This window comes from Chroicocephalus ridibundus, chromosome 10, assembly GCF_963924245.1.
Source record: "Chroicocephalus ridibundus chromosome 10, bChrRid1.1, whole genome shotgun sequence".
Taxonomy (NCBI): domain Eukaryota; kingdom Metazoa; phylum Chordata; class Aves; order Charadriiformes; family Laridae; genus Chroicocephalus; species Chroicocephalus ridibundus.
Genome location: NC_086293.1, coordinates 17,123,945 through 17,148,968, shown reverse-complemented (window position 1 = coordinate 17,148,968; position 25,024 = coordinate 17,123,945). Strand labels below are relative to the sequence as shown.

Genomic DNA, 25,024 nt, shown 5'->3' with positions numbered 1-25,024 from the left:
GCGGGGCGCATGCGGAGCGGCTCGCTTGGCTGGCTCTGCCCTCCCACCGCTGCGCCAGGCGGGGACGGCGGCAGAGACGGACACAGGTGGGCTGCTTAGTGTGACGGAAAATAATTAGGAGAGCATTAGTTTTAGGTTGGAATAAATGGGTTGTCCAGCTGTAGCTGCTACTGTAGAGAGGAAGTTGAATGTTAATTAGGTGCCACCAGTAATTATGGTGATTATGTATTTTTTTTGAGTGGCTGTGGGGAATAGCTCAATTCGCATCCAGCAGGTAATGTGAATGACATCTCTAATCGCTGTAAGGAAGAGGAAAGGTACTTTTTTCTTTGTTTTACTGTAACTGTCCTTGTTTAAAAAAAAAAAAAAAGAGCTACAGTAGGACACAAAGAACTCTAAGTGGAAAAATGAGTCAGTTGAAGTAAGGGAAAATACTCTTTGGTGCAAGTAATTTGTCCTGCATTTCTACACAGAAAAAATAGACGGTGGCAGAGATGGGACCTACACCTCTTCCATCTCCTGGTGCGTTTTCTTAACTGTGAGACAAGCAGTCCTCTTGAATATAACTATGAATTTATTTTGCTGGATTTCAGGCCTGTTTAATGCTTCTCCCCCCCACCCCCAATATTATGCAGATAAACAAAGGTGATGCCAGTAAAATTCATAGAAACAGTGATATTTTAAGAGTCTTTTACCTGATATCATTTGCAGACAGTCAATTTTAATATTTAGATCAGAAACCTAATTTTACAGGCTTGTCCATACACAAGGCTACTCTGAAACAGTTGCTCCATGCATATTTATGTAGGCACTGCGACAAAACAAGTGCCCACATGCGAATCTATTCAGGAATAGCTGTTGTGCTCTAAATGCAATTTTCCTTTCAGTTTTTTCTGTCAGTTGTAGATCAAGCCTCTTGCTTATACCCACTAGTTAAGAAGTGAACTCATTAACATGCCACCCACTGTGTCTGATAACCTAACACCTTCGATCTCAGACAGTCTCAGCTCAAATTCACTCTTGGCATTATTTGTCAAGATTATTTGTAGAATAAATTTGCATAAATTCACAACAAGCATGTAGTGGACACCCAGATTTTTGTGGAATACTTTACTGGGAAATAACTGGTGTGCAAGAGCGTTGTCTTCCGTGCAAACCCACTAAGTGCTCCTGGGGGTTCCTCACTTCAAGAAATAATAACGAACACTTGAATCTTATATGCACGAAAATGTGTAAAAGCCCAAGGACAATGAGCCGATTTGCACAGAAACCCTCTAATGCTTGGACGAGGACAGTCTCCTGCGATCCACAGGGAAGGTCCACCTAAAGTACTTGTGCGGCTGCCTAATGCGAAACTTAAAAAATGCACCGTTCCCCTTCGTTCACGGGGAAAATACAGTACCTCACCACCTCACCTTCCTGAAGCCGATGTTGATGAGGATTTAGTTAAGGATATTATCTGTTTCTTACATCAGCTGTGTTACTTGCTGTCAGAGGCATGACTGATTTTTCTGAGCATTGGGACCATACAAGATACCCTCATGACATTCAGTGATCAGCATGTCTCAGACAGAACTATCAGATAGATACCCAGCACAGTGCCACAGTCACCTTGTTGGTCTTCTGCTGCACTACCTGCCTGGGCATCAAGTGGAGAGGTGTAATTTTTCACCAAATGGCCAACCCCTTACTTTCCTCCAGCTTCTTTCTCCATGTGGAGGTTCTTCAGTGGTCCCTGGTCTTGTTACGTGGGACCACCTACTCCTCTGGATGTGACTAGAAGTCCATCCATTACAGAGCCAAAGTGCGAGTGTCCTGCATGACGAGATGGGTGCGTGCAGACAACTCCTCCCCCCTGCACCCAGGCACTTGGGCATGTCCATGCATGGTGCACACTTGTCAGAAGTGCACCAGTAATGGGTGTAGTCGTGTGGCAGGGGAAGGATTGCAGATCTGAGGGAGCAGGTGCAGTAGGAAGTCGATTGCTGGAGCGGTGGGGTGCCCCACATCTGGGAACAAGCCTTGGGCTAACAGCTGGCTGAAAACTTTTGATGGGTTGGATGTGTCCAGGGACATAAGGTTTGCCAAAAGAAAGGCTCCCCTCTCAACAGCAAACACAACAGCCCTTGCATTCCTTAGTTACTTCATTCTAGGAAAGTTTGTGGCCTCTTCGACTGAACTATGTTAAATGAAAAGTAGGTGGCAAGATGAATGCTTTGCTTTTGCATCTAAAATCCAACTGCTAATTAAATATTATAGAAGCAGGAATACATATTTTTTTTCTCCTTTTCCCCTGGCCAACGAGTCGATTGAAATACATTTTCACCCTTTTACCTTCAGTACTTTAAATTGAGGAACAGTGATACCCTGCACACGTTTTCTTGGCTGCGCAGACCACTGTGCAAATTGGAAAGTTGGGCTGGTCTTGGTTTACCCGGTGCTTACGCAGCCTGTGCTCTCTTCCAGAGTCCTCCTGAAGGATCTGCTGCTGGCTGACGGGAAGTTGTCAAAACATGTTGTGCCACCCACATCAGGAGGAGCACAGGGTAGCCTGGGACTCTCATTGCTCTTCTTTGAGGATGAAGAGTTGACAAGTTTAAATGGACACACCATGAGCAGTAGATTATGGGGGAGATGGAGAAAGATCAGAAGCCCCTGGTAGTTTTTGAGGCTTTGAAGAATCAGACCCCAAGGACGTTCATCTAGATATTAAGGCCTGTGTTTATAAGAGCGATTGCTTTGCCATGCTCTCCTTGAGGACCTGGCTGAGCATCCAAAGAGGGAGTATATGCTCTCACCTCCAGTGGAGGCAATGTGGCCCAAGCCACCCTATCTGTTCTGATGCTCTGAGCTTCGCTGCATGCTGTGCCATCACCAGCACTTGTTCCATAGGAGTTTTTGCTGCCCCTGTGTCTGGCAGCTTCACTTTTCCTTGTTTGCCCTTTACTCTTCTCCTCTCACCCTGTACTTGGGCTCAGGGATCGTTCTCAGTCATGCTAATGGGTTTGCTTCAGCCCTGATGCTTTGGCGCTTCCCTCCTTCGTCCTTTCTGTGTCTGGCACAGACGCGGAGGCTGTGGGCTCTGCTCGCTGGCCAGTTCAGCTGGCATGACAGAGCCGTTCCCAGGGGTGACTTTGGCTATAACACTGTTTCTCTGGGTCTCTGCAGCTTTCTGGGTGAGGAGCTCCATCAGCCTGAGGGCTCATTTGCACAAACACCATGGGTGAGAAAACGAGCAATGCAACGGGACACATTTATTTTAAATCTGAGAAGCTGCTGAGAGCTGTGTCAGCCGAGGCAGGCCCTGCTGGCCCCAGGGGTGTCCTCTGCAGTCTTGCTGCCTGCAAGCTGTGAGGGCCACCTCCTGGGAGGCAGTCATACACGGTGTTGAGGCTCCTGGGGAAACACACACACCCGCAACCAAGATTCACCCTCTGGGAACAGCGGGGCTCTCCAGGATGGCCTTGCTGGGAGCTCTCCTGGTTTGCCTGAGAGCACCATGGTGCCGCTTGGCAGCCCGGGCAATGGCATGAAAGACCTTGTATCCTCTCGTCTCAAAGAGTGAAGTGATGCGATGGAGGGAGGAAGGAGTAAAGCAGCTCAGGGAAGAGCTGTGTTCCCACAGAGGGCTGTGCTGAACACACTCGTGCTCTCACAGTGCACACAGAAGGGTTTTTAACCCTGGAGTCGCTCCGGAGTGCTGGTAAGGGTATCTGGGAGGGGTATCTCGGGCTTGCGTGGCAAGCAATGGTTTCCATTTGGCTGCAAAGCCTCATGCCATTGTGCTGGGGCTGGTCCCTCCTTGCTGTGGGGTGGGGGAGAGGGTGAGCGATTTCTTTTATTATTTTATTTATTTATTTATTTATTTTCTCTAAAGATTTTTAAACTGCTTCTCTGCTTTTCTCGCTTAGAGTTTGAGAGGCTCTGCAGACCATGAGTGAAGTTTGCAGCACCGCAGCTCGGTGTGGTGTCACACCGATACTTGGCTGTAGTAGGCAGGGTGGTGGCTCTTCCATGGTGGGAAAACCACCTCCGCTGAAGCAGTTCCCCGTGATCCCCCGTGCAGTGTGCTGGTGCGTTTTGTGCTGTCGGGCTGCCTGTGTCACTCACAACAACACAAAGGGCTCCTCCAGCAGCGGCTGAGCTTGGCAGAGGTGAGTGCGATGACTCCAGAGCTGGTTCAGGTGTGTGCAGAGCCCTGGCGCTGGCTCCCTCCTGGCACGGGCACCCCGGGCCCTCGCTCTGGGACACCACTTTGGGAAACAAGAGGAAATGGCCTCAAGTTGCACCAGGGGAGGTTTAGGATGGATATTAGGAAAAATTTCTTCATGGAAAGCGTTATCAAACATTGGAACAGGCTGCCCAGGGAAGTGGTGGAATCACCATCCCTGGAGGTATTTAAAAGCCAGGCAGATGTGGTGCTTAGTGACGTGGTTTAGTGATGGGTTTTGTCAGTGTTAGGTTGATGGTTGACTCGATGATCTTAAAGGTCCCTTCCAACCTAGACAATTCTATGATTCTGTGAAATGTGTTGTTTCCCATCTGTTCCTCACCAGCTCTCAGCAGTTTCTGTGTGTGCCCACCAGAGAGCAACCCTGGCACAGGGTTGTTGTCTCCAGAGAGATGGAGACAGGGATGGTAGATCTGGGTGTGACGCCAAATCCGTCTTCCCTCCCATCTTCCAGCCCTATTACGTTGTCCCAAACCTCAGCTGAACCCTGGCAAGAGACACCCTGCCTGGGTCTTCTGCAGCAAATCCACCACCATCTCCAGGGAAGGACCATGCTGGGAGGTAGCAAGGAGCATCAGTCCAATGCACAGGGAGCAAGTAGGGGTTCAGACAGAGCTCACAAAACTCAGATGCATAAAAATCTGGTGCTTTATGCAGTCTCCTGAGTACAATTTGTCTGTGCACTTGCTCATCTCATAGAATCAGTTAGGCTGGAAAAGACCCTTTAGATCTTAGAGTCCAACAGATGTCTCAGTGGATGTCTTTGGTGCTTGAACATGTAGTTGGGTGTCTTTATGTGATTTTGGATGTGAGATGCCATCCCAGCACTTGGTGTTTGGGGAAGGAGGAAACCTGTGTTTTTCATGCATCCACAGACTTTGCAAGTGTCAGCTGAACTCCATCGCTGGCCCAAAGTCCCAGGGTGGGCAGTCACATCTGGGCTTGGAGGTGAGGCCCAGCATCAAATATCTTACCTGAGCTGCTTGGGCCAGGAGGGAGAGATGGACAGGATATATCTTTTCCAGGGCAGACGCTTGGTGCAAAGGGGTTGAGTTATCTGCTGAAGGTTCTATCCCTCTCCTCCATGCTTTGCTTGAGCCGGAGGAGCCGCGTTGACGTGTCGGTGGTGGGTGCAACAGCCCGTGGCACCGCTGAGCCGCAGCCCCGGTACTTGCAGAAATGGGCTTTGGGAGAAAGCTGAGGGAAGAAAGAACTCCTTGCTATTTTTATCCTTGCACCAGCCCCCGGGGATTTCGATTGACAGGATTAGTTATGAAGCCAATATTATGAGTTTAACTATGAGTGCAATAACACAACTTCTGTGGGAAGCGGAGTAAAAGAGGCAATTATACAGTAGTTTAATAACAGCGCTCTGCTGGCTGGGTAGCTGAAAACTTACAGTTGACAGTAATTAGATTTTTTTTTTTATTTCTTCCTGTTAAATAGCTATAAAAATTACAATAGAAATTTATCTGATTCCCTTTTATTCCATGCTGTTTCCATCATCCAGCCTGTGCCCATCTGGCCTTCAGATCATTATTTTATACGGTTTTCGGGTCTAGCATTTAAGACATGCAGAAACAGGACCTTATGTTAAAAATGCCGAAAGTACTCAGAATAAGGGGGTGGCAGTAACTCTCTTCTGAGCATCAGAAATCCACGGGATGCTTGAATGGACATCGAGGGCTTTCCAAATTGACTCACTCTGGATAACAGCTGGACTTCTAACCACAGGAGTTATTCCAAATCATTTAAAATTACAGTCAAAATGATACGTTTAGAAAGCAAGCACCCCTTTGCCTGCCTGTTACCGTAATGCGCCACGTGTAGATGAACTGTCGGGGGGGAGGGAGGGAGGTGCTGTGGTGCATCCGTCTGCACGCCAGTCCCTCGCTGCCCTCGTCCCCTTTGCGGGGTGGGAGTCGATGCGATGATCCGGTTTTGGGCTTTGCTCCCGCCTCGGGCTCCGTGCTGGGATGGCAGCATGAGTGGTGCGGCGGGTGTTTGTTGGCTGGCCAGGAGCTGGACGACTTCTGGTTCAGGCAAGAACCTGTGTGGGTCCCTCAGGCCTGTGGGGCATCGTCTCTTCCCAATCTTCGCTGCTCTTCCCCAGCCCTGTGGCGCTGCGATGTGCGGCGACGTGCTGGCAGGCTGGGGCTGTACAGGCATCTCATCTCCCTGTTGTTTACATCCCGAGCGATGCTTACTTGTCGGCCGCCCTCTTTTCAAGCACTGTCCTTTTCTTTTTCATGTCTAGACAGCCGTAAGTTTTCTCTTCTGCCATAAAAACTTGAATTACTTTAACAACTGTGTGTTTCCAAACTTGCAGGGTAGAACTTGATGAGCCAGCAAATGTGTGGCATTTCGGCTGCTTATGATCAGAGCTTGAAAGCGCGACAGAGCACAAAGGAAAGAGCTCTCAGGTTTGCTCTCATCATTGAAAGCCCAGGGTGGGATGTTTGCTTGGAGGCTAAAAGTATTCTTCCTCTTGCTCTCCTTTGCTTTACAATATAAAAGAGCTAGGTATGATAAATGATATCCTGGTCCTCATGTTGCGAAGGGGATTGAGTGTGAGGTTTTGTTTTGCAGCTCCAGATCCTGGTGGGATCTCTGACACATGCAATAAATATGCTCTGCAGCAGCACACCCGACCTCACAGCAGAGCAGGTCTCTCATTTTATTTCTTTCCCTCTGCCATGGCAGGAGCATCACAGTTCAACTTCATGCTCGTGTTTTAGTTTTAAAACGCTCTGGAGATGCCCAGAGCCATTAGCAGGGCAAAGGCCACCTCCAGGTATGCTGCTGCCCCGTTTGCTCCTGCTTGTCGACAGAAATACACTGTGCTTTTTGGCAGATGCAAACGCTCCAGATGGTACTGGGAAAAGTGCAAATGACAGATTTGATTCCAGCCTTTCCTCACTTTTCCTCACTTTAATAAATCCTGTTCATCTCTCTGGTAGATCCTTTCTTTTTTTTTTTTTTTCTCTTTTTTTTTTTTTTCTCAGGGGCCTTTAAAAATGCATCCCCCCTCCTTTCTCCTACCCCAAACTCTAAGCTTGTGACCTTCAGCTCATCCCCGTGTCATTGGAAGGCACGCTGATGGTCGTTGCAGTCTGCCATCCAACGCACGTGCCTTCCAGCACATCATCCTGGTGCTGAGATTATAGTCTGTACAAACTGGATATAATCCATTAATCAGAGTGTCCAACTGTCTCGGTGGTGGGGCCAGCTGCCAGGTTTGGGCCAGGTGGACAAGGTCTCGGCACCTGGCCACTCATTGGTGTGGTGCAGACCTTCAGTGACTGCCAAGACAAACTTTCCCTCGTGCCCTGGGTTCCCACCACCCCCAGGCAGGCAACGTCCTTCTGCAAAGCCATGGTGGAAGAGCAGGGAGGCCAAAAGGCATCACCTTCTGGGGTTGGTCTGACCCATGGGGCACTACCTGGACCGAAATTTGGCTTGGGAGGACGAGGGAGAGAAGAGCTGTCATCTCCTCCACTAGCTCCATCTGGAATGGCATGCGTGCTCCCGATCGTGTGCTGTGCTGATGCTCATACAGTGCCCGAGTCACCCCCTTGCATTAACTTATTCCAGCACATTTCCACGTTACAAAATTAGATCCATTTTGCAAATTGCTGCTGCACTAGTAATTGAATTGAAAGATAGGGTTTTGTTGTTTTTCTTTTTTTTTTTTTTTTTTTTTCTTTGCACTGGAGTAAATCAGGAATAAGTCAACAGAATCAAGCCCTTAGTGCTTTCGGCAACATGCTCATTTAAATTGGATGCAAGAGGGTGTCTGTGTTTACATTTGGCCTGCCAAGAATCTCTGTTTCAGAAACTGGCTTACATAATATGTCAAAATTGGTTTACTCATTAGCATTGCAAACTGCGTGAAACAAGCCGCAGATTGATAAACTCGCAGCAATATTTGCATCCAGAGCCGAACGGCACAGGGGGAGGAGAGGTTCATTAGGAAATGTTCCATTTCCACAAGAAAAACAAATGGTTTCCAGTTATGTATCTCAGACTTCGTTAATTTTCCGTCTTCCCAAATTTAAATAAGGATTGAGAGGGAAATGTGAAAATCCCTGTTGGCAAACAGGCAGCCCGTCTTGATATTTCCTGGGCTGGCGGGTTATTTGTAGCAGCAGCTCCAGGTTGGACGATTCCCCTCTGCCAGGCTCCAGCCTGCTCCCGCAGCCGCTGCTGCCGTCACTGATATTTTCTCTCCAGCCCAGGTGGGATGGAAGCTCTGATATGATAGAATCATAGAATCATTTAGGTTGGAAAAGACCCTTGGGATCATTGAGTCCAACCATCAACTCCACTCTACAAAGTTCTCCCTTACACCATATCCCTTAACACCACATCTAAATTATTCCACGTGGAGTAAGCACAGATGTAGCGGCGTGGTCCAAAGGGCCCGTGGTGGTGCTGCCTGCTCCTGCCTTGGCCACACCAGGGTGAGCGCCGGTGCGATGCAGCCTCCAACAGAGCTGAGGACCACGGAGATGAGAAAACACCAGGTCAGGTCCTCCGCGGTGTGACCAATGAAACTGTTCCATCTCCGCCACACAGTTTGTGATTTTATAGGCATCGATAAAACTGGAAGCACAGATGCAAGCATGAACAGGCATCCCAGGGTAATACGAGAAAATATGGTCAGAGTAAAGCAACACGGCAATGAGAAGGTCTAAGAGTAGTCAGTGCTTTGGGGCTCCCTCCCTGCCCTCTCCTTCCCATCCCGCTCCCTGGGGTTCAGGTACCCTGTGGTGGGCTGGGAGCTGTGGGAAGAGATGGCAAAGCTCAGTGGGGAACCAGGAGAAGAGCTCCCGTCTCATGCCGTCCTTGTGGAGATGCCTCCCGTGACTGCCGCTGTACCCGGGGAGGAGAAGTTTCTCCCCAGGCTGCAGCCCTTGGTGTTACTGGTGTCGCTGCATCCCTTTTAGCTACGTCGGCCATGAACCTCGTGTAGGCGGGAATTAAATCTCTTCAGACCCTGAGTGATGTGGGAAAGCTGGCGGAAATCTGCTGGATGGGTACAGCTTTTCAGTAGTATCCAGAGTTTGGGGCTTAAATCTCATGAAGCTTTTTAGTCTGCTTTGAAACTCACAACTTAAAAATCAAAAGCAGAAAGCTGTCATACAGCAGAGAGAGAGACGTGGCATAGCAGCGCTGGCATTGGCAGCGGCTGGTTTTATGCTTGGTGATGCTGAGTGTCGTGTCCAGTATTTCAGATGAATTTTTGCCAAGGAATCTAATAAAGCTGAAGAAAGCACCAGCCTGCGGTGCTGCAGGGTCCCCCGCAGCCCAACAAGTGTTTTGCCTCGTCAGCAGACACTGACACATCCATTTTCAGTGATATTAGATGCGATCCACAGAATTCACGGTGTGTCACTGGTTCAGAAAAAGAAGCAGGCTTTGATCTCCTTATGGCATGGAGTCTGTATTGCGGTGTTGTTTGAAGGAGCCGCGGGACAGGACAGGTTATCGTCTGCTGCAATCCGTCGTGCTCTGGCTAAAACTGCATCCTGCACCCCCACGTCCCACACCGGGGCCCAAGTGGGCACGTATTTTTGGAGGGCTGAGACACAGCAGCTCCCAGGGGCACCTCTGCAGAACAACTTTAATTGATGTTTTTCAAAGTTTTCAGAAGACTCCAGTGAGTTTAAGTAACAGCAGTTGTTAGCTGTGGGAAAATAGAATTATCTTGCTGGAAAATGAGAGGTGTTTGCATTTCACTTACTGTCACACCTTGCAGCAAGAGGCTGGTCACCATGAGATACAGCAGGTTTCAGTGCCAGCTGGAGAGCTGAATGCAATGAAAAAGGCCACGAGCAGTGAGATGTCTCAGCTGGGGCGCTCAGGCAGGCTGAGCATCCTCCCGCCATCCTCCGCCAACGTGCGGGAGCAGCCCAGGCGCCCGCAGGCTGGAGGAGAAGAGCTCTCCCAGAGGGGAGGGAGAGCCAGCATCGCCCCTCGCGCTGATGCGGTGGGCGGGAAGTTTGGTGTGGCCCTCGGTCACCTTTGCCCATCTCTGGCTTTTGGTTCGCGTTCCTCTTTGGGTCTGTCTTGTTCCTACAAAACCTCCTGTGGGCTGCTCTGTCTTTTCCAGAGGTGGCGAGGAAGGAGGGGTGGGATGTGTGAGCCCTGTCCTCGGGGAGGAAGGCGTGTTGGCCAACGCTACCCGGGTGAATGCCGAGACGCTGCTGCAGGCTGCGCGGTGTGAGCCCGGCTGCGGAGTGTGGTTCCTGCGTGGATGAGGCATCAAAGGGCTGCTCGCGGTGCGGTGGGAGGCAAACGCCGCCCGGCTCCGCAGCCCCAAAGGCGCTGAGTTGTTTAATCCGCATGGCTGGGACTCGGGCAGCGTGCAGGGTAGCAGGCAGATGCTTTCACCTACGCTAAAAGGCACGGAGCAGCAGAGCAGTGCTTCAGCCTGGAGAACTCTCTCAGCACCACGGTGTCTCCTCGTTCCAGCATTGGCTGGCATCAGGCTGTATCTGTTGGAAACGCGGGGCCACATCGTCGGCGGTGACATCTGTCAGCGTGGCAACGCAGCTCCTGGGAACGGGGCCTGGAGGTTCAGCGCTCATGAAGGGCTGTCGGAGTCTCCTCTGCGCCAGGATTGTGCTTAGAAGTGCAAGCCCCCAGCAGATAAATTGAATTATCAGATTAATTCAGTCTCCTTGGTCTTGTCTTTGGGATTTTCCCCGTGAATTCCAGCTCTTCTTGCACAATGTAAATCCCAAGCCGCTGGGGAACAGCAGTTGTGCTCCAGTTTTGCTGCGCAGAGAACTGTTTCCACCCAGCAGGTGTTTCTGTGTACCAGCGTGTGACTTCTGTCTCCAAATAAAAGTTCATCTTGTGTCTTACGCGTTAAGTCACGTATGTTTGAATATATTTAATGCGGTGTGTGGAAAAGTGGGCAAAACGGGGATAAATCCAGGGCTGATAAGCAAGTGGCACAGAGGGCGACTCATAGTCCCGGTTACACCAGACGGCTCTGGGGCGGTGGGCTGGGGATGGCGGAGGCTCACGGGGGGAGCACAGAGGACGGCACCTCGCCGAGAGGGGTCCCTGGATCCATGTTGTCCTCTTAACGGGCTGAGGAGACACGGGACCACCTTGAAACCCCTGTTTGCAGTGACAGGGTGGGGGGGTTGTGTCTCTGTACCGCTGCTGGGGGGGAGCAAGTGTGGCATCTTCCCAAAGAAGTGGCATGCATTTGCCACCGATGCGTCCTGTTTGCAAGCCTGTATGTTGGAGGCAATGAGCTCACCTTCTGCTACCTTCTCCTCCTCTTTCCAACGCGTACGGGAGCACAGCAAAGGTTTGGTTTGGGTAGATTAATAGCACAGCAAAGTTTCCCTTTTGGCGCAAGGGAACCCACGGGTTTCCCGTAGGTTTGCTCTGATACACAAAAAGGGGCAAAAGCTCAAATTCCCAGAGGACGCTTTGGAGGTCCGGTCCTGTGCGAGCACAGGAGGAGCTCGGTGCGCGTTAAAGCGTGGGGGACCTGAGAGGTCTTTTCCCCTTTCTGGATGGGCTCCTTGCTGCAGCTGTGGGGCAGCTTTCCGAGATGCAGTGAAAAGCGTCTCAAAATATAAGAGAGAGTCCAAAAATCCCCCAAACCCAGCAACAAAGACACACTGGTCTGATGACACTCTGCAAGTGCCAGAGGTTTGGAGGCTTTTTAAGCTTAGTACAACTTTAGCCCGGAATTAGGAACTGTTTCTTTCCTGTGGAGCACGCCCAAGGAGTGAAGCGATGCTGCATTAGCCATGGGGAGGAAGGGGCTGCGTCTCCCAGCCCGCTGTGGTGGTACCTGCACCACAACAAAGCAATCAGCCTCTCACCGAGGGGAAAGTGTTGGCTTTCTCCGCTTAGGCTGTGTGTAGTCATTGTCTAATAATATGAGCATTTTGCCATCCCTCTGCAAATAAGGCTGAGGCTGCTGCCTGATTGGTATATCATCTCACTTTCTCTCGGCATTGATTTTCTTGCTCTCCTTATTTGCTTCGTAAAAAGCGAGGCAAGGAGCTGGTGCTCGCTCGCTCCCTCTCCCTCCCTCCCTCCCTCCCTCTCTCTCTCTCTCTCTCTCTCTACTGTGAGAAGCTTTTGGGAGCCTTTATTTTTAGTATGAGACAAACCTTGCTTTATTTCAGGAGACGCAAGTTGGATTATAAATCCCTTTGTAAATGTGTATGGTGATATTTGCTCCGGTAAGTTATATGCATCTCTATTTATTTGTGTAACTGTACTGTTTTGGGGGAGAAGTGGGGTTTTACAGGAATCGTGAAGCCAACAAAATTGTTTTTAGGTTTGGTTTCTTTGTACTCTCATGCTGAGCCCAACTGTTCTGTGGTTTTTAGATACGTTGAAATATTTTTGGTTTGTGTTTTGCTTTGCAGAGGGGGGTGCCTGCTTCGAAAACTTGTTTTGCACTTCATTTTGCAGCAGAAACAGGAGAGTGAGGATTAAAAGGAAAAGGAATTCTGATTTATTGTGTTCCTTCTGGCATTTTAAATCAAAGATGCCTCAAAAATAAGGCAGGAATATTGGATATAAAAAAAAATCAGTAAGGGCTATTTAGTATTGATCAAGCTGAAGTATGAATATCTGACTGCATATTACCTTAGAAATATCAATCTAAAGTATAGCAGTCGGCAGCAACATGCTCCTCATCCAAATGTATCAATGAAATAAAGAAAATCTTTAAAGTAATTAAGACAATAGGGTTTTTTTTCTATTTTTTTCAGAGTGTAACATCATTAACGCAGGTCAATAGACCGTTGCGCTGACTTTCTGCTCCCTGCCTCTGCTTTGTACGGCTCGGCAGCCTCCTTCCTCAGCGCTCTTGGCTAACTTGGGGACCTCTTTGTTACCTGTAAATAATAGGGAGGTGCAGTTATTTATCTCTCCCCGTCATAGCTCCCGGTGCGCTTTCCAGGCAGTACCAGGCAGTGATTGTGATAGTCTGGCCGAGGAAAACAAGATGTATAGCTGTAATACTTTCGGGCTACATAATAAATCCTTGAATTTGCAGCACTGCATTGATTTATTTATTGGCAATTGGATTATTTCATACTTGAATCGTATCCATGGGAGTCGATCGCTTTGGTGTTACAGAAGTCTTGAAAAACTCCAGCTGTAGCACGAGCTGGAGCTGCTGTGAGAACATGCTTGAGTGTATACCTGCTCAGAAAATCAACGTGTTAGACCCAGAATAATCTGCCTGCTCTCATGATACCAGGGAATGCTAATAGGTAGATGAAGTGTACTTAAATAAGACATCAGAAGACTGTAACTGGGTTTATTAAACCCACAGGAGAAGGCAGGGGTGTTGTGTCTGGCTGTCCAAGCTAAACTATTCCAGGGAGAAAATTCAGATTGCCAATAACTGCTTAGTCATTTGAACCACTTTAATTGTTCCCGTTTTTTTCCAAAATGCAATAGTTGCCCTTGCCTGAAGAGCAGCCGATGCGAATATTGTGCCTCGTGCCCCTCCGCAGCGGGCTCGGGAGCTCTGCTGGGGTCCGTGCCCCGGCTGCCCAAGCCCGCGCTGGGCAGGAGCTGGGATGCGGCATCCCCCGGCGCAGGGTGTTGGACGGATGAGCCCACGCGCTCAGTTCTGCCTCCTTCCCAAAAATGCAGTTAATAGGCACCCAGTTCAGTGGCTTTTTGGTTTTTGCATGATTCCTGTTTCATAGGTACCATATATATTTATACCAGCTGAATGAGTGGGCTCGGCACAGTCTTAGAGAACAAGGTACACAACAATAATTGTCTTTTTCACAGTCGTTTAATTCCTCAGGTGCGGAGGGCATGGGTGTCTGAGCAAGGCACATCTCACACACTTTCTAAGCATGGTCCTGCTTGCCTGAGGACTGCATTAAGCATTTCTAACTTCGCTGAGCCTGGGTACCTGGCTCAGTGCAGTGTCCTCCAGGTGAGCAGAAGGATGATGGTCAAAGTGCACATAAGGAGGTGGGTAGGGTGGACCGAGGAGCACGATTCCTGCTTCCTGCCCTGCAAAACTAAAAGCCTGGTGTTTCTGTGCCATGTAACTCTTATCATAGCAGGGGTGCCAGACTGCCCTGAAAGCTGGGCATGCTGTGGTTTATTAAGAAGCCTGTTCAGCTCATCTTTATAGATTTGAAGCAGGAAAAGTGGCCGGGGATGGTTGGTTTGACTGCAGGCAGGGGGAGGTCTCACCCCTGTCCCCGAAGGCAGATTGCCAGCAGCCAAGGGAGTGCAAGGCACAAAGTGAATAATGTGGTTAAGTCCATCACTGCAAGACTTTCCCTTGGCAGAGGAGCTTGTGGCTGAGCAGAAATGATCCCTTTGTCCTTACCTGCCATCTCTACAGGATACCGCTGACACAGACTTGGCGGGGGGCGGGGGCAGGAGAGCTTGTCCTGCTCCTCATGATCTATGTACAAAAGTCTTCGGTGTTCGTGGTTTTCCATCTGTTGCCTTTTGCCCATCCTGGCATTGCAATGTGCGGTGGTCCTTCACCTCCAGCTACTTGGTGGTAGCAGATCTGCAGTGTCTTCTCCCCAGTCCAGTACCGTCCAGTACCCCCCACCACCACTTACCTCTCAGACCTCGGAGCAGCCTCTGCCACCTCCCCAGGAGTGTGAGATCCTCTCTGGAAGATGCCCTCAGGCTGATGTGCAAACCCGGGCTTGGTGTGGCCACAGGGACAGGTTCACAGCGTGGTGCTTTCTGCCAGGGCTGAAAACGTGAGATTTGTGGCAGTGGGATGGAGGAGTTGCTGCCCCTTTCTAGCAGGTGCATCAGGGTTTGAAAGGAGTTTGAGGCATTATTTTAGGGGTGCCTGCGTCCTGGGAAGCTTCTTTTCCTTTGACACCTGTTTCCTTGTCTGCTCCTCTAGCAGCTCAAACAGTTCCTAGAAAAATTCCTTAAATGCTTAAAAAATCGATTTCTTAAATATCGGGCTCCTTCTGAATGCCAGATAGTCTTTTTTTTTTTTTTTTTAGCCAAGTCCTTGGAAGACTTAATGAGTACTTTCCTCACCTCTGTTAATCCTGTTCAGATCAATAGGCGCTCTACAGGGGGAAAGGTATTTGTGTTGATATTGGATAGCAGCTGCCTGTCACTGCTGGTGATGGCAGGTGGTGTTTTATTCTTCATGTCACTCATGATTAGGAGTTCCTGTACAATTATATGACCATTTTTTTCAGGGAATATTTCCTTCTACATAGGATGGCAGATGGCAACTTGACCCAGAGGTTGGTCTTTCCTGCTTTTGCCTTTGGGCTCTCTTTCCTTCGGCGAGCTGAGCACAAGTCGTAGCGTGGTACACGCTTGTCAATACAACATGTCTGTGCGTGGTGGGCTGGGGGCTCAGCCCAGCTGGTCGGAGCAGAACTGGGGTCCCTGGGTCCCTGCCCGAGCTCTGCCTGGGCAGGTACCACCGCGGGATGCAGGAGGGCATCCCATTCAGCGCATCCCTGCCCCTTCACCGGGAGCCGGCACGGGCAGCCTGATGGAAGACGAAGAGCTGAAGCTGCTGCCTGCCAGCACAGCACATGCGTGTCCGTATGTGGGACATGGGGCTACTAGAGAGCCCAGGCAGGCCTGAAAGAGAGATTTAGCTCCTGGCCAGGGCATGCGGTGGCAAAGCGCCAGCCCTGAAGAAGCTGGAAGGTGCCCATCAGTGTGTCTGGGCGGGGGGGCGAGGCTGGGGCCGGGGACACACGCTCCTGGCCAGGCTTAGCGGAACAGTGGAGCGTTTGCACGGTTTTTGTTTAATTCAGCGTCCAGTGCAGATGGAGGGGCTGACTCTGCCTGTCCTTAGTTTGGAAATGTGATTGTTGCCCTTCGTCCGAGGGGATGCTCAGAGCCCTGGAACCTGCAGTGAAACTCCTCAGTAGGCAAGCTCTGGTGCCACAGACGCGACGATACCGTGAAACTCTTCAGCCATCCTCTCCTGTCATGTACAACCTCTTATTGTGGAGGGGAAAAAAAAAAAATAAGGAAAGAAAGGAAAACGAGAAAGATGTGCTGAGCCCTGCTGTGGAGACAGGGGAAGAGACAGGTGATCAGCATGGGGTGCAGTGTCTGCAATACTACACCTCTCCTCTCCAAACCGCCGGGTGCCGGGGCTCTCTGTCTGTCTGTCCGTCTGTCCGTCCGTCCGTCCGTGCGCAGGCTGCCTGGCTGGAAGGGCCCTGCGCCACCTGAATGGCTGTTCGGCGGCTCATCTGTCACTAAACTTCCCCGGTGCCGTGGCAAAGCAAATATGCTGCAGCAGGCTGGAAAGCTGTAAACATATGGGCACTAACAACAGATTAAGTGAGTGATTTAGTCTAAGGGGCTTGGTAGATTACCATAAAATGTATCTTAATTAGAAAAGCAATCAAACTTGCACAGAGTCAATGAGGATGAAACGTCCCTTGTTGGCAACAGTGAGCGTTCGGTCCCCCCACGCCAGGGGCTGGGGATGGTGACGGATGCATCTCATGCCCACTTTGGGGGGGGTTGCTGTGGTTTGCCCAATCCAGCTATGGGTGGAGGGTACCCTCATGCTGAATTAATTGTTCTTTGACCCATGAGACCATCCCATGAGCTGCTCAGAACGAGACTGATGGTAAACTCAGGCTCTTTTAGCAGCATTAACAAACCAGAAACTGCTGAAGGTGAAAGAACAGAGCATTTGCACATTTTCCTTAAAACGGTGTGCAATTACCCAAAGACGTATTTGAGTGTTTGCCATGTATAGCACAGCTAGTCCCAGATAAAGGATTGGGGCTTCTAAGTGCTACCATAACACAAATAATTAATAAGTCTATCTCCCTGGCTGTGTCCTCATCTTTTTAGTGAGCATGGCCATAATTAGCTTTCACCTGATTCTGAATTTATAGCATGTTCAATTGCCTTTTTCATTCTGCTTGTGTTTTCTTTGCTTCCTTATTTTATTGGCCCTGGTTTTATTCCACAGGCCTGTATCTACAGATTAAAAAAAAAAGCTAGATAATCATCTCCAGCAGTGCAGATATAAAGATTGCAACAGCCAAAAACATTGATGCATTATTGGTTTTGTACAAGTGGCTGTTTTTTTCCAGGGTCTGGGAGGATTTGAAGTACATTGGGAAGTGGCACAGAAGATGTACGGCAGCTGCTAGCAGTTGAGAGGAAGGAAAGAACGCCTGGTTATTTCAGAATTAAGTATTTTGAACCAAGAAGGAAATGGAGAACATTCAGGCAAGGTTTCTGCCAAGGTTTTATTGTTACCTTTTTTGTGTGTTTAGAAGCAGGTATGGCTGCAGATTTCAGGGAACGTGAATGAAAGGGCGTGAAAAGAGAAAGAGAAAGGCAAGAGGTGTGGAGGAGCATGGTAAGAGGGAGGATGTAGGGGAAACAGGATGACTTAAGCTGTCCAGATGAAGTGTGTCAAGAGCTAGTGAGATAAGGAGTACTTTTTTAGTTCAATTTCCTAAAAACGTTCATGTTTAGGTGTTGCTTGTTATGATTAAGTGGGGGAAAGGAGAGCGATGCCATCTCTGGGGATAGAGTTTAAGAGGAGTGGCGGAAAAGAAGAGGAAAGAGAGGTTTTAATTTTAAAAATGTTTCTTGCGCAAAATGTTCCCTGTGAATTCCCAGAGCTCAGCAAAGCAAAGGTTCATTTATAGCCCATCATTTTAATTATTAGAAAAGAAATTATTTTTACCATGTGGGCTGATAGTTTAGCCAGGAGCAAATTCTTCTTCCAGCCTTTTGCACAGAGGCGGGTGCCGAGGTCGGAGCCAGCTCCAGTGGAATTTTCCATCCAAAACTGGCTTGAGATGAGCTGATGGGTCCCACGTTTGGATCTCACCTGCGCAGGATGCCACACAGAGCTCTGGTATGGAGAGCTCAAGCCATCCTCCATCCTAAACATGTCATGGAGAGGCTGCGTCTGAAGCAAGAAGGGGATATCTGCAATGGTCGGGTTAATGAAGGACACCCCTAACGGGCCTCAGTGGCCAGGGCTGGGTGGTCTGGAGGCTGGAAGGCTTTGCAGACATACTGCCTAGAAAACCGGCTGCGCTTTTCCAAAAGCAAAGCCTTGGTTCCCAACGGCCCTGCTCGTACAGGCGTTGTGGGACTCAAAAAAAGGAAAAAAATGGACAGACATCATCTGAAAGAGTGCTGCTGGGTGTGTGAGAACGGATTGGAGGCCCCATTGCTTAGCAATTTGAAAGCACTCTCAAATCCCCACGGGAAAAAGCTGTTGCACTGGATTATTAATCCCCAGGGTTTTGTGGATTCCTTTCCCAAGCTAAATAGTTTCCACCCATTTCCCTAAATCTGCTTGAGAAAGGAGGCAGAGCCGAATGCAGGCATGGATGCGTGTGGGGCGGGCGGGCAGAGAGGCAGCAGATGACACCAAATAGCAGCACACAGCAGCACGGGGAGCTGAGAGGAAGCTACTAATGGCCTCTGATGAGCACGGACGTGATAATAATGAGGTTAATGCCCTTTCATTCACCCAGAAACATCTTGGCGAACATATAATCCCTGCTAGTCAATGGGCAATCATTAGGTCATAAATAATACAGTGTGATTGAAGGACAGGAGCCTTTCCTGTAGTAATAATTTTCAGTGAGTGCTGACCCAGGGAGGGTTTTGTTGCAGCCCCCATGCTGTGCCACGCTGCAGGGACGGAGCTGTCAGAGCATTTTCTGGTCAGAGGAGCACTCCCACCTCTTGTTTCTGCTGTGAGCATCTGTCATCAGAGCAGGAAAATGCTCCGCCGGAGCCTAGGTCTACCAGGTACTGCTGGGAGAGGGGAGCTGGAGCTAATGGAAGGAAGAAAGACACAAATTAGATAACGAAGCAATTACAGCAGTCATCAGATGGTGCTACCGGGGGCCTTGACCTGCCAAATGGTGCCTGGTGGGGATGTTGGGAGAGCTGGGGATGGGGCTGGGATCCAGGGCTGGGAGAGGTGACTGTCCCAGCCCCAGCCTGGGGCAGACGGTGTGTGCATTGTGTACAACATGGCTTTTGCAAGCTGGGTTTGTGGTCCCCTGCCATCAATGCTGTGCAGGAGGAGGAATGGTGTGGTCTTGGTTGTCATTGAGCCCCTGAGGCTGAATCGACCATCAGGGGTTTAGCGACATTAAGTTTGGGAGCACTTTCTCTTCTCAGAGGGCTTCCCACGTGTGGGTGTCTCTCAGCCGTAATTTAAATCCCTGTGTTTATTAGAGGGAGTAAATCCTACTTAGTAATAACTTGGATCATGCTCTGTATGCATTTATGTTGGATCATGGGCCATTTTAAACCCAGATGCTTTTAAACCCACCAAGTGAGCAAGGAAATGAGCAACCGTCCAACCTTTTTTATTTTATAATTAAATGTTTACACTTGTTACACAATAAATCCCATATAATCAGCCTGTAAAGCCTGCACAAAACCTGTGTTTCCAGGAGGGAGCAGGAACAGAATTACATTTATGCATGAATCTGAGTGTTTGCTGGGTTGTTGAACCTTACCTGTTAATAAAATAAGAATTAACGTCACCTGTTAGAAAACCTCTCCTTTACCTGACCGTGGCTTTCCTTGCTTTTTGCCTGTGGTCGGTCACAGGTGATTGATGCCAGAGCAGCTCATGAGACGACATGGGCGTGCGGGGGGATGGCTGGCATAGATGGGGACTGGGCCTGGGGGTGGCCGCTCTCCTGGGCTGGCACTTGCGATGCTCTGGGCACGGTCGCAATGTGGATCTCGGTAGAGACCACCACGGTTGTCTTTTGTACCAGCAGTCTAGGACTGGAGAAGTTTTCAGGCCCCAAAAGGAGCGCTTGTCTCTGCTGAAGTGATATATGTCACAACATGAGTTATTCAGGGATCATATGTACAAATCTAAACAAATCTGCCCAACTTGTCCTCCCGCCTCCTTAAAAGAAGAGGGTACAAATGCGGAGTTGTGGAGACTGCAGAGGAGGAGCTGTAGCTTCCAGACCTCTCCCCGGCTGCGACGGGGAAAAGGGCCGCGGGCTGTGAATGCAGCAGAAGTCCTGCTCTGGGATACATCCCAAATGAAGCGCTGTACACCCAGTCGTTACCCCAGGTGCTTGTACATCTGTCTGCAGCAAGTATCGATATATTTTGTTTCATGGAAGACTCGATGCCAATCTGTTAGTGTCCACTAATTGCAGAAAGCAATTTATACAATAAATAAAAAACCCCAAACCTCAGGTCCTTGTAAATATCTTCAATTATCTCGAACCTTTGCCAAATGGTTAGAGGGCCTGGAAGAATTTAGCGTCTCTGCCCCACTTGTGTAAGTAGCTTTGTCTTCTGACAACTTTTCATTTCACGGTGTCCAAGAAGAGATGCTCTAAATATGTCTTTATTTTCTGCTTGTTAACTCTTCCATGCACGCTGCCAACCTTAGCATTAGCTTTCAACTTTATGGCTGACCCATTAAATACTGGATGAAACACATCTCATCAGCTTGCATTACATTTTGAACTTAATAAATAGGGAAGGCATTACACAGATTCTGTCTGGCCATCTGGAGGAACAATGTTCTTTACCTCAACGAATGGCTATCTAATCCTCTCATGTACAGTTGGGTTTTATTCTATTAAAATATAATGAGAAAAGACTACCATACCGTTATGTGGTGGAGCTAAATGGGATTTTTAGAATAATCAATGAAAGATGAATAAAAAAGATAAACATTTTCTTCAAAGAAAAAGAGAGAAAATTGTCTCCTTGGGATTAAAGTATTGTAGAACCAAATTATTATAACATGATCTTTACTCACTAAAACTACCCCAATTTCATTTCCATAAATCTTTCCATTAAGAATCAAATTAAGTATTTATTATTTTTTTTCATTTTAAAAATGCGAAGCGTTAAATGAAATGCTGTGCTTTAAACAGAGGATGCTGCAGGGGTCCTGCCCACCATGGGTCAGGTCTTTCCGTCCAGCCGGTGGCATCGAGGGCGGCTCTGTACGGGGTGCCCTAAAATGCCAAGCAGAGGTTTGGGGCCAAGTGGGGAGGTCTTGGAGCAGGGTGGTCTCCTCCAGGTGGGTGACAGTGGCTGGGGACATGGTGGCTCACGCTGTGTGGGTCCCGCTGGCCTCGGGGGCTGGAGGACGTGGTGTTTTCCAGCAATAGCCACCCTCGCCACATGGCATGCGTAAGAAAGGGCCTCATTCGCGTAGCTCAGCGTAAAGCCATACAGAACTGTTGATGTAAAGATTTTCCTCCAACACAACTGTAGTTGCATTGCCATATTCCCCTTTCAGAAGACGCTGGAAACGTTGAGACTGATAGCCAAGTGAAAGCTATGAGGTGCTTTCTTTGAGGTCTGGACAGGGTGTACGTCCTCAGCTCCAGCATGGTGACACCAAAAGCTCATTCCCAGCTGCCACCACATCCTGGAGGTGCGCATGGTCTGCAAGTGCCTCCCGATGTGTGACACTCGCTTGAGTGGTCCTTCAGCGGTGTGCTAAACCTGAGGCACTGCCGGGGTCGATGTTTGGGTAGACGTACAACGATCCCCAGGTGGGGCACATGTGGTTCTTCAAGCCCCAAACTCCGAGATCTTCCCTTATCCCTGGGCTTTCCCCTCCATGCAGACCAGATCTGGGCAGGCACGGCCTCATTCTTTGCAATGCTGCTGTTTATTTTTAAGGGGGCACACTAAATCCCAGCAATTAGTGGACAATTTCTTTAGGGTTTATTTCTCAGCAGGAGCAGAATATATTTCAGCTTTCTCCCCGTGTAGCTGTTGGAGGAATATGACTCCTGCTAGTCATCGCCTACTCCCCCGGCACTGCGTCGGCTGCCATGCTATCCACCTCCAATTCATCAACCAGTCAAGTTGATATAATTAGGAATCCCAAAGTCAATAATCTGATAATCTCCAGTGCACAAAGGCTTGTATGTAGGAGAAGTGATTCCAGGAAGTCTGCAGCTCAGATCCGCGCAGGAAAAATGCCAGATTTTAAAAAAGAAACAGGCAGAGACCTGGAGGAGAGAGTGCTTCCTAATCCTTCACTGGTGACATATTTTGGGCCATCAGCTCTGCAGTAAATGTTTTCCCGTACAGTCATTTAGTGGCTTCGAACCTTCCCTTTACAGTCTTAATAATAATGTTCAATTACTGGTTCTGCTCTATAAATAAATAATCTCCATTTAACGAGGCTCTGTGCTGGGTGAGCAATGCCGGCTGCGGGCGGACGTCTCCGGGTCCCTGGGACGTGGCGCTCCCTCCCCGCTCTCACGCGCGGCCTTGGCCATGGCGAGCGGCAGAAAGCGTAAAGCAATATGACATTTGGCAAACGTTTTGCAGTCTCTTTATTATGGCGATCCAGAGAAAGGGAAGCCTTACATCCAGAAACGATGCCAGAAAAAGATGTCTTTTGTAAAACACTTCGAATGTGTAAAATGACTAATAAAAGAGTAGGTGTTTCAAATATTTCGGGTTGCTCTTTGAAAGCGTCAGGAGTTCCCCTCGGCTTTCCAGTGTTAGGGCAGGAGTGGGGGGGCCGAGGGGGACCTCTCTGGGAAAGCATCCAGCAGGTTCATTCCCATTTTCCTCCCTCAACCCCAAGTGAAAGCACTGAGGACCAACCCACGTATTGAGCTATGTGTCCCGCACAGCCTGCTGTTGGCCACCACAGCTCCAGGCAAGACCAACACGGTTTCTTTTTAAGACCTCGCCACCCTGGAGGAGTCACCGAGATCCCCCCTCAGGCAGAGCGGGGATCTCCCCTTTGCACCGGCGTGGATTTTGGCGTGCGTCCCCAGGGTGGCTCCATCTCGTCTGCCAGCGAGCTGCCAAAGGCTGCTGCACGGGGCAGACGTGCTCCTGGAAAAACCAAGTGGTTTATATAAAATTTCATCAATTTTAAATGACAGTGTTATCTTCCTAACGGGATGTTTTAGCTGTAACATGCTCTACATAACCCTTTTAACTCGCCTTGTCAGGAACCATTCTGCCTTCTTCTGGTGCACACAGCGAGCCTGTCGCTCAGCAGGCATTGAGGGGAATTGTCGGAAAGCCAAATGCGGAGAAGCGATGGGAAATCATCCCGTTTTTCCTTTCCACGGCGGGATGACTGATGTCTGGGGTCGCGTGCTGAGGCGCTGCCAACTGTCTAATGCACAGGTGGGACTTCAGCTCCCCCAGGGCATCGCACACCCCCAGCCCCCGGGCACCGAGGACGGCTGGGCTAGGAAACGAACGGACCAGCCTTGAGTTTGGAGTCTGGATAACCAACAGCCCCTGAATACTGAATTAGAGGGTCCAGTGCCATTGCGTTGAAGCATCAGAAGAAGGAGGGCTCCCAGCTGATGCCCTAAATCAGCTGATGAACCTTTGCCTGCCCTGAGCTGGTGTGAGGAGCGTGTGCTCTGCTGGAAATGATATTGCTATTTTTTTCTCAGGGTGCTAAGGAGCCAACTGATCTTTAAAACATGCTAATCTGATCTGACAGTGAAGGCTGCTTATTATTGCACAGTACCATAATAAATATAATTTCTGTTGGAGTATGCGATTTACCTGATTTCGTAGAATCATAGAGTCACAGAATGGTTTGGGTTGGAAGGGATATTAAAGATCCTCTAGTTCCACCCCCCTGACACCTCCCACCAGACCAGGTTGCTCAGAGCCCCGTCCAGCCTGGCCTTGAACACCTCCAGGGATGGGGCAGCCACAGCTTCTCTGGGCAACCTGGGCCAGTGCTTCCTTACAAAAATATACCAATAGCGCAGGCCAAGGCTGCAAAGACATGGAGGGAATATCCCATAACAGGAGCAGGGGATGGGGAATATCCCATAACAGGAGCAGAAAGGCCTTGCAAGCTTCAGAGATGTGCTGCCTTGTTAGAGATGTGTCTGAAACCGTGTGGACGAAGGGTGATCTTCCAGCCAGGCTGGACTGGACACGGGAGATGTGCATTGCTCTGGTCTGTGACACAGAGCTCAGATCGTGTCCTTTCCTCCCCCTCCCCTATTTGGGGAGACCTCCCCTATTTGATCTATAGTCCAAATTGCTTTGGTAAGGCACATCGTTGGTAATTGCTTCGATAGCGCACATCAAACGAGCAGGATGCTTGCTTGGGGTGTTATCCCACATCCCCTGTGGATCCAGGCTGGGAACAGGCACATTCCGTTTCCCTTCAAGGGTCCAGGCGGGTGCAAAGGCACCAACCTCCCTGCTGCATCGTCATCGGGCCATCACAGGGCAGCATCCCCTGTTGCAGGAGGGACGGGGTGGGCAGGGGATGGCTGGGCTTTGCTCTGCACGGCCACGGCAGCCAAGATTTGTTGCCTGAGGGGCACCGTGTTTCTCCCGGCTGCTGTTCCTCCGGGGAAGGAGGCAGCCGCCATGCGATAACCAGAGGTAACTGTGTGCTGGGAAGATTTATCTCCTATGAAGGGGAAAAGCGATATGCATGCACACTGCAGATGGGACTAGCGCTGAGTGTGGATTTATAGGCGAAGAGTAAATAGGAACATAGGGAAACGCTTTCCCTTTCTCCATAAACTTTTCAATTTCAGAGAGGCCAGATTCAATAAAATTATCTCGCAGATGGAGCTTTTATTGAATCTGGCCCGTAAAGCTCCCATTATGGGGTTTACAACTGCCATTTACACAAATCCTGCTATAATAAAATACAGTGGTGTTTACAGCATTCCTGCAACTGCCACAGAATTACAGTGTGCACAAAAGCTGACGAGTAAATCTTGCCTTAATACACCAGGCGCTCCGCTGACAACATAAAGCAGCAAAACTTGGGGAAAGAACGCAGAGGTGGGA

The 25,024-nt window shown here is 49.4% G+C and overlaps 1 protein-coding gene across 2 annotated transcripts in view; it reads left to right on the top strand.

The window, feature by feature from the left end:
- Nucleotides 1-25,024, top strand: part of SYNPR (synaptoporin) — a 110,505-nt gene that overhangs the window by 52,939 nt on the left and 32,542 nt on the right. The window contains exon 1 of one of the 2 annotated variants that reach the window (XM_063348212.1): nucleotides 12,105-12,453. The exons of the other annotated variant lie outside the window; for it this stretch is intronic. Coding sequence (XP_063204282.1) covers nucleotides 12,430-12,453 — 24 coding nt within the window. The 5' untranslated portion in view covers nucleotides 12,105-12,429. Of the gene's footprint in view, nucleotides 1-12,104; nucleotides 12,454-25,024 lie in introns of those variants that run through there. 2 annotated transcript variants of the gene reach the window in all.